This window comes from Amphiura filiformis, chromosome 4, assembly GCF_039555335.1.
Source record: "Amphiura filiformis chromosome 4, Afil_fr2py, whole genome shotgun sequence".
Classification (NCBI taxonomy): domain Eukaryota; kingdom Metazoa; phylum Echinodermata; class Ophiuroidea; order Amphilepidida; family Amphiuridae; genus Amphiura; species Amphiura filiformis.
Genome location: NC_092631.1, coordinates 42,261,934 through 42,279,264, shown reverse-complemented (window position 1 = coordinate 42,279,264; position 17,331 = coordinate 42,261,934). Strand labels below are relative to the sequence as shown.

General features: G+C 36.8%; 1 protein-coding gene across 1 annotated transcript in view; it reads left to right on the top strand.

Moving 5' to 3' along the window:
- The window catches only part of LOC140149837 (carbohydrate sulfotransferase 9-like), a 132,924-nt gene extending 116,698 nt beyond the window's left edge, over nucleotides 1–16,226 (top strand). Inside the window, 2 exon segments of the mRNA XM_072171870.1 lie at nucleotides 13,362–14,023; nucleotides 14,025–16,226. Coding sequence (XP_072027971.1) covers nucleotides 13,362–14,023; nucleotides 14,025–14,265 — 903 coding nt within the window. The 3' untranslated portion in view covers nucleotides 14,266–16,226.
- The last annotated feature ends 1,105 nt before the right edge of the window (nucleotides 16,227–17,331 follow it).

Sequence of the window (17,331 nt, the reverse complement as noted above, 5' to 3'; positions counted from 1 at the left end):
CGTGTGTATGCAGTGTGCGGGCAGTGGTGCCATGTTCACTCACAGCTATGCTAACCGCAAGACTTGCTGGGAAGTGCTTAAATCATCCTCTGGTGCTGCAATTCCTTCCCCACAAAGCTATCGTAGATTCACAGAATTTCGGCAATTTTCCAATGGGATTTCCTAATTTTTGCAATCGATTGCAATCGATTGGTGGTGCCCTTATGATGCTACGCCACTCACTCTGACTCACAGTTTACACAATATCATTGTGATTCACTACCATCTGCATGGAAAGGTGGTTAGAATTACTTTCAATTAAAAATTTAAATGATTTAAAACTAAATTGTTCTTTGTTCCTTTTTTACTCTATAAACACAGAATCTTCCCGAAGACTGCACAACAACTGGAACTCGCTCCATGGAAGACTCTTGAGCTGCATACCATCACAAGCTTACAAATGTAGCAAATTAGATTAGGCTCTTCTCTGACTTCAGCAACCACAGGGTGATGTTCCAGATGTAGTTGGAAAAGGAGGGTATAGCGCACTTTTGGAAATCACCCTTTAATCGATGTCTGCTGATCAGAAAAAATAGCTATATGTATGTTAAAATATTGAAAAATGTCCTTATGGGTGAACAGGGGTCAAATTTCAAACAATTTCAAAATTTCTCGGATTTTGTCAAAAACTTCGACAAAGTATTCCGCAGGTGAGTCTGGTCCCAATTCCGACCTTTTTGAACTCGGGACGGGAACGGTATGTCACAGATAGGTCAAACCATACTTTTTCTAAATTGTTATGACCAGAGGAATGATGTGGCATGTATTTTGACTAAATCTGAGCAATTTGGAAATTTGACCCCTGTTGTATGAAATTTGAACCGCGAGGGACATTTGTTGAATTGTTTAACATAGCTTACGGTAGCATTTTCTACACATTTTTTTACATCGATTAGAAGTTGATTTCCGAGGGTGCACTATACCCCCTCATGAAAACATTTAGGAGGATCCCATTGCTTTCACCACCAAAGCAAAAAGCTACAGCATAAGCGGCACACAAATCAAATCATGTCTGGATACATAAATGGGAATTGAACCAATCGTATAACATTGTGTAAAATTACATAATTCTTACTTTCATGTCTAATAGCCAGTTGAAGGGTCCCCTTGCATATTGCATATTGTGGAACCGTGCAATGGACGAATATATGCAGTAGTTGTGGTAGGCCCCCCCCCCCCCCCACATGTAATTTTCTATGAATTCTGTGAAAAAAGTGAACATTGTGATTTAAATTAAAAATATTATTATTTTGTTGCCCGCCACGACCGGTACCGACCCAATTTTTTAAAAACATTCCAGTGCAAAAGAATACTAGGGATGTATCATTTGCCTTCCATGGGGGGCTGGAGCTTGGAAGCACGTGTATTAGTGTATGAAATATATACACGTACACAGGTGAGGAAACTGAGGTTGTTTTTTTGTGATAGTGCGGATTTGTGAGAGAATTTTGTGCTTGTGTAGTGGGGGAAGGTTAAAAAAAACATGGAAGTCAAATGGTGCATTCCTAAAATATTGAGCCTATATTTTGCTATTTCCAGGGTGAAACTGTTGTCTTTAAAGTATGGTACTGATTTGCTCATTTTGGCATTTTAACACTTTTTACAAAATTATTTATTGTAAATCTTGTGTTGCATTATAAATACATTCATGTACATTGAACATTAAAAAATACTATAACTGCGATTAAATATTAAGTGTAGAATCATTGTGCCTTTCATCAGTGTGTTGCAGTTACACAAGTTTTACAAACAAATAATTTTGCTCATTATTAGAACCATGTTAGAGCGCCATCACACAGAGAAAGGTGGTACCACTTACTATATTGGCTTCATTAGGTTCTATAGTAATACTGTGAGGAAAATCAATTTACAGCAACCCAAATTGACATTCAATAGGCCCACTTGAGTGACCAATTTTAAGCCCCGCCCACTAAATGTCCCTATGTTGAACGCATAGTAGAAAGTTTGATATTGGTAATTTGGATATATTCATTAATGATATTGTTTAAGAGAATTAGCGAATGGGAAAGGTTGTTTGATGGCATGTTTGGTTCATGTGAACTCTGAACTAGCTCCCTGAACAGTTTTGGTGACGCTGATGTACTGGAGTGCTGAGTAGGAGGACGTTGAAGTTTCATGTGGCAAGTAACATGAAAATAAACTTATTATTTCTCCATTTTGATTTGAAATATTAAGTCAACTTATATTCAAGGAGTTTCTGTGATTATTCAAGAGCAGAATGATACCTTGTTTGTGAAAATGGGTGCAGCAGTTTTTCTGAAATCATTTCATTTCGAAAGTCTTATCGACACCATGATGAACCAGTTTTGCATAGCAACGTATGATTGTGTACAGTAAATAGTTTTAAGCGTACTTCATTATCATGATTATCAAGCTACATGCTTGCAGAAAGCAAAACTATGACAAATACAAGTTAGTTATACTTTTATTTTCTGTTATTAACTGATTTTAGCACGAAATGAGCGTAAAAAGTTATGCTTATATTATTATGTATAGTGTCAAACATTGTCAGAGGTAGGTGTTGACTAAATGCTGTGTTAAATTGTGTTGATTGATTTATGGATTAACTTGTGTAGCATGTACCAGAGAATATGTAATAAAGAGGAGGTTGATCCAGCTATCCTCAAACAAAATATGTGTGAGACCGCTCATTCAAAGCATGGAAGAAAGAGATGAGAAGGAACCACAACGACTTCGATCGGCCAAGTTTTAATCCGCTTATCTATTGACGCATGAAAAGAAAAGCTATCAATGGTACCTCGTTTCATGTATGATCCATTTACCGCGATCGATGCTTGGCGAAATCATTACTGGAAAAAAACTATAACAAACCCATCCACGAACAAACAAACGCTACCCGGAAGTAAGATTCTGGAATTTCACTGATGCTCTGAACATGTATAGTAGCTTTGTTTTGGGATCTACAGTCAAACTGTTTTCTTGATCGTATTGTGTAGAAAATGTCCTTTAAAACATCGAAAAGGTCGTCAAAATCGGCCGTTTTTTGCTGAGTTTCAGCTTTAGCAAATAAGGTAAGATTGTGGTGACTTTTAAGATGAAAAATTGATGTAAAATGTTCTTAAATAATGCACAATGTTCCGGTTGAGTCCGGTACATAAAACCTGTTTAATTTAATAGTTTATATGTGTATAATCGTAACTAGCTAACTCGTTTCAGTGCCAAAGACTGCCAACTCTGAGAAAAAAGTCATCAAAGTTCGGGAAAATTGGGCAAAATGGAAGAAAAAGATGTAGGCCATCAATGACCGATGATCACGTCACCAGAGAAAATCCTATAGGGTGCTTGCACGGAAGGTCATTAGTTCAAATCATCCTTCAGACACGCTCCAGACGACATGCAAATACATGGAGTACAATACCAATCACCTATTTAACGCGGAGTATTGATCAAAATAAATCCTCATGAATAACAATGTCAATTAAATGTCGGTAAAGGGAGTGGACAAAGTGAATGCGTTCGTTGTGGTTCCTTCTTATCTCTTTCTTCCATGTTCAAAGTAAATGACGAATCACCCTATTTTGCCGCTAATACAATAGAATACCACAATGGGGTTTGAACCTGGGATGGGTGTGATACACAAGTTGCAGCTAACTGCTTTTAGGGATAGGTCAGTGCGTGCATGTCATCATGCCATGCATACCATGCATGCAGACCCTGTCATCTAGTCAGATTTCAGATAAAATATGACTGAAGTTCCATGGCAAATTATAATTTTTGCTGCTAGTTGCCACTTTCCGCCAGACAACCGGGCAAAGTTATTTCTATAGATCTGCTGCGCATTCAAATTGCATTGTATTGCATCGTAATTTCATTTGTGTCTATGCTAATTATGTTTACACAACATGAACTCACGTGTCAATTTCTTATCCACTCACTAATCCTTACAAAAGCTTTGTGTTGATTACGTAATGTGTGGAGGCAAATTGCAATAAGTACAATGAAATAATGAGTAGGGCGGGCTCGAGGCGGGTTTCTTCTTCATCTTACGTAACAGTATTGTTCTCAAAAAAAACCCGGAAGCTTGTCGTTTGGAGCTCTAGCTGAAATACAGCAAGATAATGTAAGATAGTAAATGTAAACCTGTATTTTAGCTAGAGTATCTCGATCTACTTTCAGCCTCTATTATGATAGAGACTGTTTTCAATTATCAGAATATCTTTATTAGGTTTGCAGGAAATGACAGGAACATACATAAAAAAAATAAAATGGAAATAATCAACAATCATCACCTCTGTAAAAAATCCTAAAAATGTCTTCTTTAGAAATTTATATATTTACAAAAAAGGGCGGATTTGGTGGGATATTTTACAACACACGATTTCTTTCTTGTATTATCCACATGTGGTATCCCATCCAAGCAGCAGGTCCTTAACACACGCGTTTCATAATTTTCAACAAATTCTCTATAGAAACATTGCCTCATTTCAAATATATAGTTTTAGTTTTGGTTTTGGTTTTGGTCACGTGGTTTCCTATTGTCCTGCCTAACCACTTGAATCATAAGATATGGAACTCATTGTTTCTACCTTCTGTTTAAAACCGAACATTTGTGTCAGTCAGTTTCGGTTTTGGTTTCAGTTTCTTATAAGTGGTGTGGATCGTAAAATTATTTGATTTGAAGTTACCTACTCTAATATACAAAAGAAATGTTTAAATTTCGCAGTGCAATATTCACGAGCAGAGAAGTCGAACAAAGCAGTCTACATTTGAAAGCATTGATTTAGTTTGAAAGCATTGACTTGAGACTACGAATTAGGATTTCACTGTGAAAATATATAGACCATCGAAATATTTCCACAGACATTACAATAGCCACTTGACAGATTATGACTTCATTGATATAAACACTATTGTGCACAACTCTATTTATGTGCATGTCGCATGACAGAAGATCAATATCATAGAAAGCTGGTTTAAACTAACTTTTATTCAATTTATTTATTGGAGAATAGAGAGAGAGAGATAGAAGAGATCGCCAGGGAAAGAGGGTATGTGTGTGTGTGAGGGGGAAGGGGGTAAGGGTAAGGGAGAAAGAGAAACAGAGGGGAGAGAGCATTGGAAGTGGGAAGGGAAGGAGGAGGAGAGGGGGCTCAAGAGTGGAGTGGAATAATAGGGAAGAGTCGATATCGAGTGTGGGGAGGGGGGAGGGAGGAGGTTATATATAGGTGGCGGAGGGAACATAGGTAAGAGGTATGGGTTGTGCTTTCCGGGGAATAATCTAATTCATAATCAAATCACCTACATCATCATGCATCGTTTATATTTCAGACAAATAAACAAAACACCCCCCACCCTCAATATATGCACATGATTTCTACATGTAGGCCTAGGTCTCGTATATATCCATCGTTTATGTCTCAACGATGTCTATGCATAACTTATCAAACGAATCTCGGAACACGGGTGTAATTTTATGGTGTCATGGAAGTGTACAACCTACGGCAAAAGTCGCCCGCGTTGATAGATATCGATAATGAAAATGTTAGCACAATAGGCTATTATATACGTATGGTTATAGGCCATTATACGTTTGATTATATATACCCTCTTGTGTCCTCCCAGCAAAATAGTGTTATGATTGCATACCAGTTCATCTCCACATTTTAATCCCTTGATTTTTGGTTTCTGAACAATAGAGAAACCAAAACTATATATTTGAAATGAGGGATTGGTGGAAATATTTCCAATTCTGAAGTGAAAATCGGTCAACATGGGCGGTCACACACATAACATCATAGGATATTTCAGGTGGATGTCTAACTACTTGAGAATAAAGGACTATGAATAGATGCGACAGGATTACCTACGGGATTATCTCAAGTATATAATTCCGTTGACTCTCCTCTTTATTCGCCAGCGAAGTGTTACGTGTAATCCGATTATCACCATGTCAACTGGATCACGCTTTTGAGTTCTACATCACGATCGAAATGATCGTAACACAAAGTCAATGGCATTATACTATCAATTTCAAAAGATGCGTGATCCAGTTACCTGGGAGTTACGTAATCACTCCGCTGGCGAATTACATCTTCTCTGCATGTACATGCACAACACATACAGTGGTCATGTATTGATTAGTTGCTCAATCATGTACAGTGTGCATTGAATGGGATTTATCAATAACAATTTTGAGGTCAATGTTTATTCACAGACACGTGGCTGTATACATGTAGTACTAGTAGGCCTAGACCCTACATGAAATGTTATGAGACATTTCTAATTAGGCCTACTTTAAATTTTATAAAAAAAAAAAAAACTAGTTATTGATTTATTTGCAGTGAACTACCCACAACTTGCTTGCATTATTATTATTATTATTATTATTATTATTATTATTATTATTATTATTATTATTATTATTATTATTATTATTATTATTATTATTATTATTATGTTTTTGTTGGTGCTTTGAGTAAAAATGCCATTGTTTCTTTTGTCTTTCATTTTTGTGTCAGATGAAACATCATAGGCCTTGTTTTTACCCATATAATTATTTAATGCAAGCTGTGATAAATGCAGAAATTAAAAATGTAGAAAATGCTTTCTTACTCATGAGATTTTCATTATTCATCTAATTATTTTAATCAAAATAAAAAAATATGAGAAAGTGCAAAGAAAGGAAATAACTGAGGGTCTGTGAAAAGTTAATAAAGCAATATTATGGACATCTTGTGTGTGTGTATGCTGGTGTAAAAATCAATATTGATCTTTCCACATTCTATTGTCATCAGGTTCAGTGTACCGGATAAATTATTGATCACAAAAAGTTTTCTTCAGAACTGGCAACTTAGCAACAAGTTGTTTCACAGTCAAGTGAGCATTATGCAAATGTGGCTTCCTAGTCTTCAATGTAGGTGTCAATCATATGTGTGTAGTGAGGCGTGGATGAAGATAGGCCAAATAAAATGAACACTCCTAAACAGTTAGCATCCTGGACAACCGATTATTTTGTTATGCAAGGCTCACTCAGTCATTTAATGAGGCAATACAAACGATGGTGTTTGAAAATTTGGTGTTGAAATGAGCTAAATTTTTAGTTACACTTTTTCGATGTAAAATTATTTTTCTCGGCCAAATGAAAAGCAATCATTTTCATTTTTTCAGTAAATGTCAGGAAAAATTGTAGTGCTTGATACTGTATTTTTTTTTTAATTCTAGTGTTAAACTTAGGCGTAACATTTAGTCATTTAGTGTAAGATTTTCGATTTTGATAGGCTTAAAATCTACCCGCGAGCCTTTTTTGGATCAACCTTTTAGCTTTTCAAAGTAAGATAGTTCGCTAATGAATGATTTTTCCCAACTTTCTAACGCACATCACCGTGAGCGATATATCATAGTTTTGTCAGAATTTGCGTTTTCATTTCACCATTTTTACTGCCGGCTGACCATTTTTCAAAATCAACGCGTGAAATCTAAGGCTAATACTAGCATTGTGGATCGATATCCCTGGGTTTAATAGGAATACCGGCATGGCTACAGTGTTGCTAGAACTTCAATATAGCAAAGAAATTCCCAGGCCTATAGCGCTCCTACTGATCATGTTTAACCAGAACACTCAATTGGGGATTTGGGCTACCAAATCGCTGGTCGGGCAATTTGCTTTCAATGGAAAATTGACCTAGATAAACAACAAAGGAAATATCGACTATTTCTGCTGGTTGCTCTCGAGATAAAAGTACCGAGTTAGACATTTTCGGAGCATGAAGGGAAAAAGGGTAAAACAAAAACGGAAATTCTGACAAAACTATAACATATAGACCCACACGATGTGCCTTACAGGGGTGGGAAATATCTTTCTTTAGCAAACTATATTAGTTTGAGACGCTAAAACATGAATTCCGTAAAAAGCTCGCGGGCGAATTCAAGGCCTATAAAAATCAAAAATATTTCACTAAAAGACACTATTTGATGCTTAATTTTAACACCAGGATTAAAAAAAAAATGTATATCCAAGCACCAAGTTTCTAACTGACATTACTGATGAAAAAAAAATTATTGCTCTATATTTGACCGAGAAAATTAATTTCATAGCAAAAAGGTGTATCTCTGAATTGTGCTGATTTTAACATGTATCGATCGACTTTTAGCGCGACTAAGCATTTCTAAAGAATCGGTTGTCCAGGTGGCTGACTGTAAAACTTGTGGTTAGTAGTGTACTGAACTTTTTGTAAAGAGGGGAGGCAACTTTTATGGGGAGGAAATGACCAGAAATGGACTAAGTACAGAAAAAGCCTAAAATTAGTAAATATCAGGGCAGTCAGCAGGGCAAGACTTCTCACAGTGGGCAGCTTATCCCCTTGCACCCTGGCTATGAAACTGGTGTCTTGTGTAGTATTGAGTAACTTATTTGTTGTCCAACAAGGTTAGGGGTGGTGCAATAATTATATGTAACCTCACGGGTGATTTATTAAACAGATTGGAGGGTAAATATGCATGCACCGCTCATGAAATATTTATAGAGGGGTCTGGATTCACCTCTGGGAGGGCAAAGATTAGCACATCAAAAAGGTCAGGATTTTGTGGCATGTCCAGGGGTTGACAAACTAATTTGAGAATTGTCCTCCCCACCCTTACAACTAATTATTGCACAGCGCAGTAACTGATAAAAAAGGTTATTGTTCTTATGTGGCTGTCAACTGCAATCCCTGCCCCAGACTGCCCAGGCTGTCAATTGAAATTACTGCCCCCCACTGCTGGTATAAAACGAAATACATTTTTATTAGCTAAGAAAACAGGAAAGTAACGGTATGATCACACATGAATTGCGATTCCAGACTTAACATTGAATTCTTTCATTTCGGATGTAATTTTATCCAGTTTTTTTTTAAACTTCAAAGAAATTCACTTTGTTTGGCAATTATGATTTTGAATTTCCAAATCATACACATACGCACAAACATCTCCAGTACATTTTACTAGTAATGTTTAAACGCCCAAAACGCATTGCGCATTATACGCATACTATTCAAAATGCGATACGTGTGCGAACACAGTACGCGTATATGACAAACAAGTGTGCTTACGCACAAACATGCGTAGTACATAATTAGCTTCTCGTTATAAAAGGTCAGCAGACCTTGCTCGTCCTTCAACATGTTTGAGGGGAGTATGCCGATTTAATTTGGTTACGTAAGGTATCCTTTCAAAGCAAACACTATGGACCACAAGAGCCTCGTCCAATGGCACAGTCCAATAACCTCATTATGATTACATAATCATAGTGCAAGATCATTCAATGAATGTACACATGTATTGGGGTATAAGAACTTCCCCTGATAGATGAGAATGTTGTGGATCTTAATGAAATGAACTGGGAATTGTTTCATTGTAAAAGTTCTAATGTTGTCCTCGAGAGAGACAGTTATATATGCTTCGCTATGCATCTGTGTGTTAAAACAGGCTACCATTGCAAAATATTATGAAGCGAGAAAAACGTGCGTCTGGTTGTACATAACACGCGGGCAAGACAGGCAAAACAATAATGTAACATTAATGTTTCACATACCTTCCCCCTCCATATCAATGTTTAAGCAAACACTTGACTAAACGTCATTTAATTTGAAGGTTACTACTTGTTTATAATGAATGCAAATGAAGTGCTCAAACCTAAACATTTTCCTAACACCCCATCCCTCTCCTCCCCTTCCCGACCAATCAATGTTGGGTTCTATTAGGCTCCCGTGACCAAACAAATTAGGATTCAAAATTGCAGAGTCCGAACACGGAGGCTATTCATAAGACCCAAATCAACATTGTTACGGGGGAGGAGGGGGTCGAATATGGTGCGTGGTCCTCAAGTGTCCCAAGACTAGTTTCCGTACTTTGCGTTTTGTTTACAATTTCCTTTCCGATGGTAATGACATTAAAAAAAAAAAAAAAAATTGACAGTGATTCGTCGTCATCATTAACATTATCACCATCATCATCATCATTATCATCACCATCATCACCATAATCATCATCATCACTACCATTGTCAAAGGAATACATTTCTTAAATCACGTTTTTAAACTTCGAGCCTAGTTTGCCACCAAAAAATATCAACTACCAGATAAGGCTCAAATAAAAATAAAGTGAACTATTTACAGTCCATTTAAAAGCAAATTTGTTTTAGATAATGATTTGGAAATTCAAAATCATATTTCCAACACAAAGTGAATTTCTTTGAAGTTTAAAAAAAAAGTGGATTTAATTACATCCGAAATGAAATAATTCGGTGTTCCAGTTTAATGAAATGGGAAATGGCGGACGGGTATTCCCATCATGCACCAGTGATATGTTTTTTGAAAGAAAGTCTACTAATTTGATATGAAATGACATTTTGCAATAGTAAAGTCAAAATTAGGACTTGCTGTCAATAATATGAAGGAAATATGTGACAGAGGCAAGGTGTGAAATACAAGTAGTATTTAAGTTATAATAACCTTTGATACCCGATATCATGTGTTCGGGAAATCACGTGGCAACATTTTAAGATTTCAGGCTTGTTTACTAGTTAATTGCCATTTGTACTCTTTATTATTTATCTTTGTTAATTAACATATATTTTAAATGCTGATAAATCGTGGTTGGCTGCCCATGATATCTGTTAAATTCAATGTTTTATGAACTTAATTCTACCACGCAGATGGGGTTACGCATCAGAATTTCACATCACCTGACTAAGCTAGATTTCGAAGCTCTGCTCTTCAAATTCATGTAAATTTCAAAGTTTATACATTTAATATATTTAATATGATACTAATTTTTTGTTATAACCAAAACGAAATATACTAGCTTATTACCTATACAGAAAGGTGATTATCAGCCTTCACTCAGCTTATTGACATGCCCGGCATATGCAGCCATTCTCCGTCTGGATAACATGACTGTCGCCCTCAATACGTCTGGGCACAAATTTAAATAACAATACGCTATTTACATATCAATGTGGCCTCATGCTAATTAAAGCTGCCCCATCCAGGAGTTCATCTATGATATAACTGTCTCTCTCGAGGACAACATTAGAACTTTTACAATGACACAATTTCCAGTTCATTTCACTAGGATCCACAACATGCTGATCTATCAGGGGAACAGTTCTTAAACCTCAATACATTTATACATTCATTGAATGACCTTTGAAGAATTGGGTACAAATACTCATACTCTGCAACTTGAGGTCAAATTGTGCGCTATGATTATATAATTGAGGTTATTGGACTGTGCCATTGGACGAGGCTCTTATGGTCCATAGTGTTTGCTTTGAAAGGATACATTACGTAACCAAATTAAATCGGCATACTCCCTTCGAACATGTTGAAGGACGAGCAAGGTCTGGTGACCTTTTATAACGAGAGGCAAATTATGTACACGCATGTTTGTGCGTAAGCACACTTGATTGTCATATACGCGTACTGTGTTCGCATACGTTTCGCATTTCTAATAGTATGCTTAGGCTATAATGCGCAATGCGTTTTGGGCGTTTAAATGTTACAAGTAAAATGTGTTGGAGATGTTTGTGCGTATGTGTATGCACTAGTAAATGTCATATGCGTACAAGGTTTGGCAAGTCTTGTGTTGATTATTATATACGTGCGCGGTTCGCGGGGTGCGTATGTATGTGTATACACTCGCGTATGTCATTGCGTATACTGTTTAGTAAGTCATGCATTCAGCATTATGTGCGTGCGCAGGCGAGGAAATGCGTATTCATGTTTATTCACTCGCGTATATCCTACGAGTACACTGCGTACAATGATCGCGCGTCGGCATGCGAGGTTTGACAGATGTATCTTGTCACGCGTGTGTTTGGTGCATGCGATATCAACAATAATTATTATGAATACTGCCCTGATAATTCTAACACATTGAACCTACTTAATACAATCAACACTATAATATATACACGTATTTCGTATGTTTAAAAATCTTGACCAAAAAAGCCTTGTTTCTTCAAAATTATGGACTTTCAAAAGTCCACTTCGAAAAAATGTGTTGTTTAATATAATGTCCAATCTACTAACAGTGAAAATTATTGTTCATCATATCTGTACTCTCCTCTCCCAATGGACACTCGCCTTCATCAGCCAAAAAATCGAGTGTAAATGCAACCCTCAGTATGTTACTCCCTCTTCCGAACCGCACTTGGTTGAGGATCGATGATAAACAGTTAAATTCGCGACGAAATTTCCACATTTTAGCACATTAATTTCATGCCGCTTATCATTACAGATCAAAAGTGGTAATAAAAGCAAGGATCGATGATAAACAATAAGCACATTAATTTTAACAGATCCGTGTAAGTTTAAGAACTACTGAGTCATATTTTGTAACACGGACTACAAAGGGGTTGGGGTGTTGCAACCCTCGCCTCCCTAATTTTCAATTACAGACGGCATATGCCGTTATATTTGGTACCAAAGTATAGCTATAGGTCTCCTCTCTCCAGTGATTGCAAAAAAGTCCACATTCCCCACATAATATTGATATGACGTCATAATGTGAGCACATCCTTGTAAAATTGTGAAATTGTGGCTATCTACAAAAGTATAGGCAAAAAAGATTATCGGCCAAAAAATCTACGAACATGCGATTTTCACCGAATTTTCTGCTATAAATATAAAAGAAAATGACTATTTCGACCTAACTAGCGACAAGTAAAAAGTCAATATATCTTGGAATAAAGAGTGAAATGAAAATCATGGATTTTACTGTACATGCTGTAGAAACCTTAGGGTGGTACAACCCCCTATGTAGTTCTAAGGTTAATTACTTTCCTTAATTGCGTTGTAATGATTATTATGTGATTATTAAGTGATCACATTGTGACACGGCGACCTGCGTTCATTAACAACTGAACCTGGCCCTAAGTAAAATCATTAAGCCTTCTTTCTCCTTTCCCTCTTATTTCATTTTGTTCAGTTTACCCGGGGCACCTGAACCCTTGGGGCATATACAATTCGTCCACTCGCTTGTTACGCCCCTTCCAGTAACCATTTATATAGCTAGATAAAGGTGCGTAAAAGCGCATTGTTTGTTTAACAGAGCGATATCATCGCTGTTTTCTCAACTGCTGACACGTCTTGACAAGATAATTTCTTCTACTTGAACTCGGTATGTAACTGAACACTTAGTACGTTAAACGATGTGATCCGGGTACGTACTTCAACTGAAAGAACCTGAGTGTTGATCACTGTCAGGCTGACGTACGTACATTCGTATTCCTAAGGTGTGCCACTGTAGGTCCCTACCATCTTAATATTACTGATAAAATCATTTTCTTTTGTTTGTTTCAGCTTCATGATGATGATGAATTTATGAGAATACAAGAGGCTATTCAAACTGCAAGAAAACAGCATCTCCGTATTATGTGTAAAAAATACCACAAAGCTGTTCCAAATCCAACCGAAGTCTTTAAATCATCACGTGATATACTGATTGATGACAAACATAAAATAGCTATGTGTGTTACCGCCAAAATTGCTGGGAAAAGTTGGAAGCGGGTACTCAATGTTTTGGCAGGACTTTCAAATTCGACTTTAGAGGATGAAAGCTGGAAGGCTGTGATAAAAGCTCGCAAAATTAAGCGAGTCAGCCAATGTACACCGGAAGAGTTCACACGAGTATTACAAGAATATACATTTATAATGTTTTCTCGCCATCCATTGTCGAGGACTTTATCAGCGTTTAACAACAAACTGTCTCCAAATGCAACTGATCACAGGAATAGACCATCGTTTTGGAAATTAGGATATGACATCATAAAAACATATCGATCATCGACATCCTCTCTGAAGAATGAAGACCCTACAAAGTATGATTTGACATTTCAAGAATTTGTCAGATTCCTCGTCGATCAGAATGACAGGTCTCGCACGGATGCTCACTGGATTGAAAACTACAAATATTGCCTTCCATGTGATTTTCCCTATACCGTCATAGGAAAGTATGAAACTCTTTGAAGACGCTAAATATATATTGAAATTAACTAAGATAGATAACATGGTAAGCTTTCCTCAAACCGAAGGTTTTGAAGGAAATAGTACACATAGTTCGAAAACTCATAAGCTAATTTCATTTTATCAACAGATACCCATTGTAGACTTGCAAAAATTAATCAAACGATATGAGTTGGATTATATTTTATTCAACTATACTCTACCGACAGAAACTGGTATGGAACAATGGCTTGGAATTTGATAACACACATGGTACAGGCTGCATCAAAACCATTGTTCTCATTGCCGCTTCCAAATTAGTGCACCATTAGATTCACTTGGAATGCCACATATTTATGTCTAAATATCAAGTATACAGTATATACAAAGTCAGACATTTGAAGTGAATCCTGTGGTGCTTTATCAATGGACAGGCTTTTCAAACATACACACTAGGGTGGGGCAAAAAACACTTTTTTTTCTCGGATCGACTTGGAACTCTCGGAGAATTTTACTTGGGTATATACTAGTATTGTGCTGAAACATCAGTAAGATCGAAGCATGTTTCACCACGGCAGTAGATTCTCACAAAATCTCTACTTTTTTGCTATCTTTACTGTATAACTCTATAGAGAAATCAGTAGAAACAATCTGGGAAAAGTAAGCATTCAGATGCCATCCTAACTAATATGAAACACTTTGGGTAGTTTGTTTGGACCCTCTAAAACATCACCAAATGGTAAGCAATCTCCAATTGGTTACCATTTTACTTGTAAATAAAGCGAGGATAACATACTGTCCGTTTTCCTATACACAATACACAGTGCTCTTACCATTGACGCGTGACCTCTACAAATAGCCTACGTTATATGTATGGGGATTTGCCTAGTTAACGTCGCTGTGTGAAAAATAACCGGCCGATATTAAAAGTACTCTTCTAAAATTCTAGAAAATATAGTTTTGTAACATGTCCTAAATTTTTAGCTAATTTAGATGTTTGGACATATGCGTACTTTGGTGTTTTAGTGTATGTTATAGGTAATAGTACATTACCTAGTTAACGTCGCTGTGTGAAAAATAACCGGCCAATATTAAAAGTACTCTTCTAAAATTCGAGAAAATATAGTTTTGTAACATGTCCTAAATTTGTAACTAATTTAGATGTTTGGAAATATTCGTACTTTGGTGTATTAGGAAGGATATGTAAACGACAGATAACACCAAAAAATATGAAGACATTATTTCCAAACCGTGTTAAGTCAACAGTCATTATGTTGCTCATTTTCAAGAATGCTGGTTAACAAAAAGCAGGCCATTGTCTCATTTCGTGAACAAAGATCCACATACCATTGTTTCCTTGCGTTTCCTTTATAATCGGTTACCCAACTGAAGCTATAAATACCAGCTCATTGCGATACCGCACTTATAAAACATGACACATGTGCACAACCAGAGAAGATCTGATTTAATCAGTTTTCAATGAGTGTTATCTTGGTTTAATAGCTTTTAATGGGGTTTAAGTCCTGCAAAGGTCGCGGTGAATTCTACTGTAGACATGTCTGCATCATGATTTATTAACTGTATTTATGTTCCAATATTGTGACTAAAATACGCTATACCGTACGGTATGATTCGCATTTTGTGCAGTCATGGCAGTGAAGTAGGGATGGTGTACGGACATAAGTTGTCTATTATTAAGCATCTAAGGAGTGTGAACGGTAACTCTTGGATAGCATATCTAAAGCTTCTGGTTTACTTGAAAAGAATTAATAAAAGGTAATTGGGAGTGTTTTTGTGGGTCTATTTTAGTGATCAAAATGGGTTATTTTCACCTTCGAAAGGACATTTGGTCGCCATTTTCGGCGATCAATTACCTTCGGTAACTATGTAGGGTTGGGCAGTATGAGAATTTTGAGTCAACAGTACCGCTTTACTTTTGTGTGCTAATTGGTATCGGTAGTTTTAAATTATAACTCTTTGTATCGCCCTACACCACTTAAACAAAATAAGACTCCTTAAGTCAAAACTGAGGGCGCTCTAGATAAAAGTGGACATCACGCATAGGCGGCGAACGGCCGTGAACGGCGCCGGGCACAAAATATAGTAAATGTACACAGATGCCAGGGTCTATGTTTACACTGCCAAAATTCACGAAATAAATGTAGAAATCGAGTCAGAATTTGTCAGGAATTGACGATTTTATGCGATTATACTGCAGTTGATCATTAACAAAAGAAACATTTTGAATGATATTATAACATTAAAAACAAAACAAAACAAACCCCAGTTTTCTGATTGTTTGGGTCGGTCGATAAGGGCAAATTGTATTGTAACAGTGTATTTAATTATATTTGTTGTAGAATAGCTGTTCTTCTAAAAGTGAGTAACCACTCATCGATTGTACATAACGAATATACATTAGCATATCTAGCATAAAATTCATGAGGCGGTTGATGGTGGTGGTTTTATCCAGCTTTATCCGGTTCTATCCATTTTTTTCCGGTTCTGTATCGCGATTCCCTTTGCTATTCTGGCACAATATGTTACACTTTGACACATTTTCGCCCTACTCATTATTTCATTGAACTTATTGCAATTTGCCGCCACACATTACGTAATCAACACAAAGCTTTTGTGAGGATTAGTGAGTGGATAAGAAATTGACAGTGGAGGATACGAAGGACACGCCGATTGTTAGTTGTCAATCATGAATTGCCGCAACGTATTAATATTTTACTGCATGGCATTCCGCAAACACCAAGACAAATTATGCCGTATTTTTCCAAAGATCATCTCATATGAAGTAAGCTGAATGCGATCTGTACTTTTGTAGCATCCCGATCGCTTTTAGTCACATATTATCGGCGCATTTGCTTGAAAACACGTAAGTTCATGTTGTGTAAACATAATTAGCATAGACACAAATGAAATTACGATGGAATACAATGCAATTTGAATGCGCAGCAGATCTATAGAAATAACGTTGCCCGGTTTTATGCAGAATTAGACCCTGTCTGACCCCGGTCGAACTTCTAGTTCTCTGAAGGGCATTTTATTAGCGCCCATACCAATGTCAAGTATTCGATGTAAGAGCAGGTGAACAGAGCTACCAATCTGGGTGACTCGCTGAGACGAGCTGGGCTAGACGCATCTACCAAGCCGTGATATATATCCTGGGACTAACCTCGCCGCCTAAAATATTTAGTGAGTCCTTTTCCCCAAAGCTCTTTATTAGAAATGGTGGAGGCAACTGTGGTGTTTTGATATATTCATATCAATGTTATTTTAAAATCACAAATTTACAAGAAACAATTTTCACCCAATATAA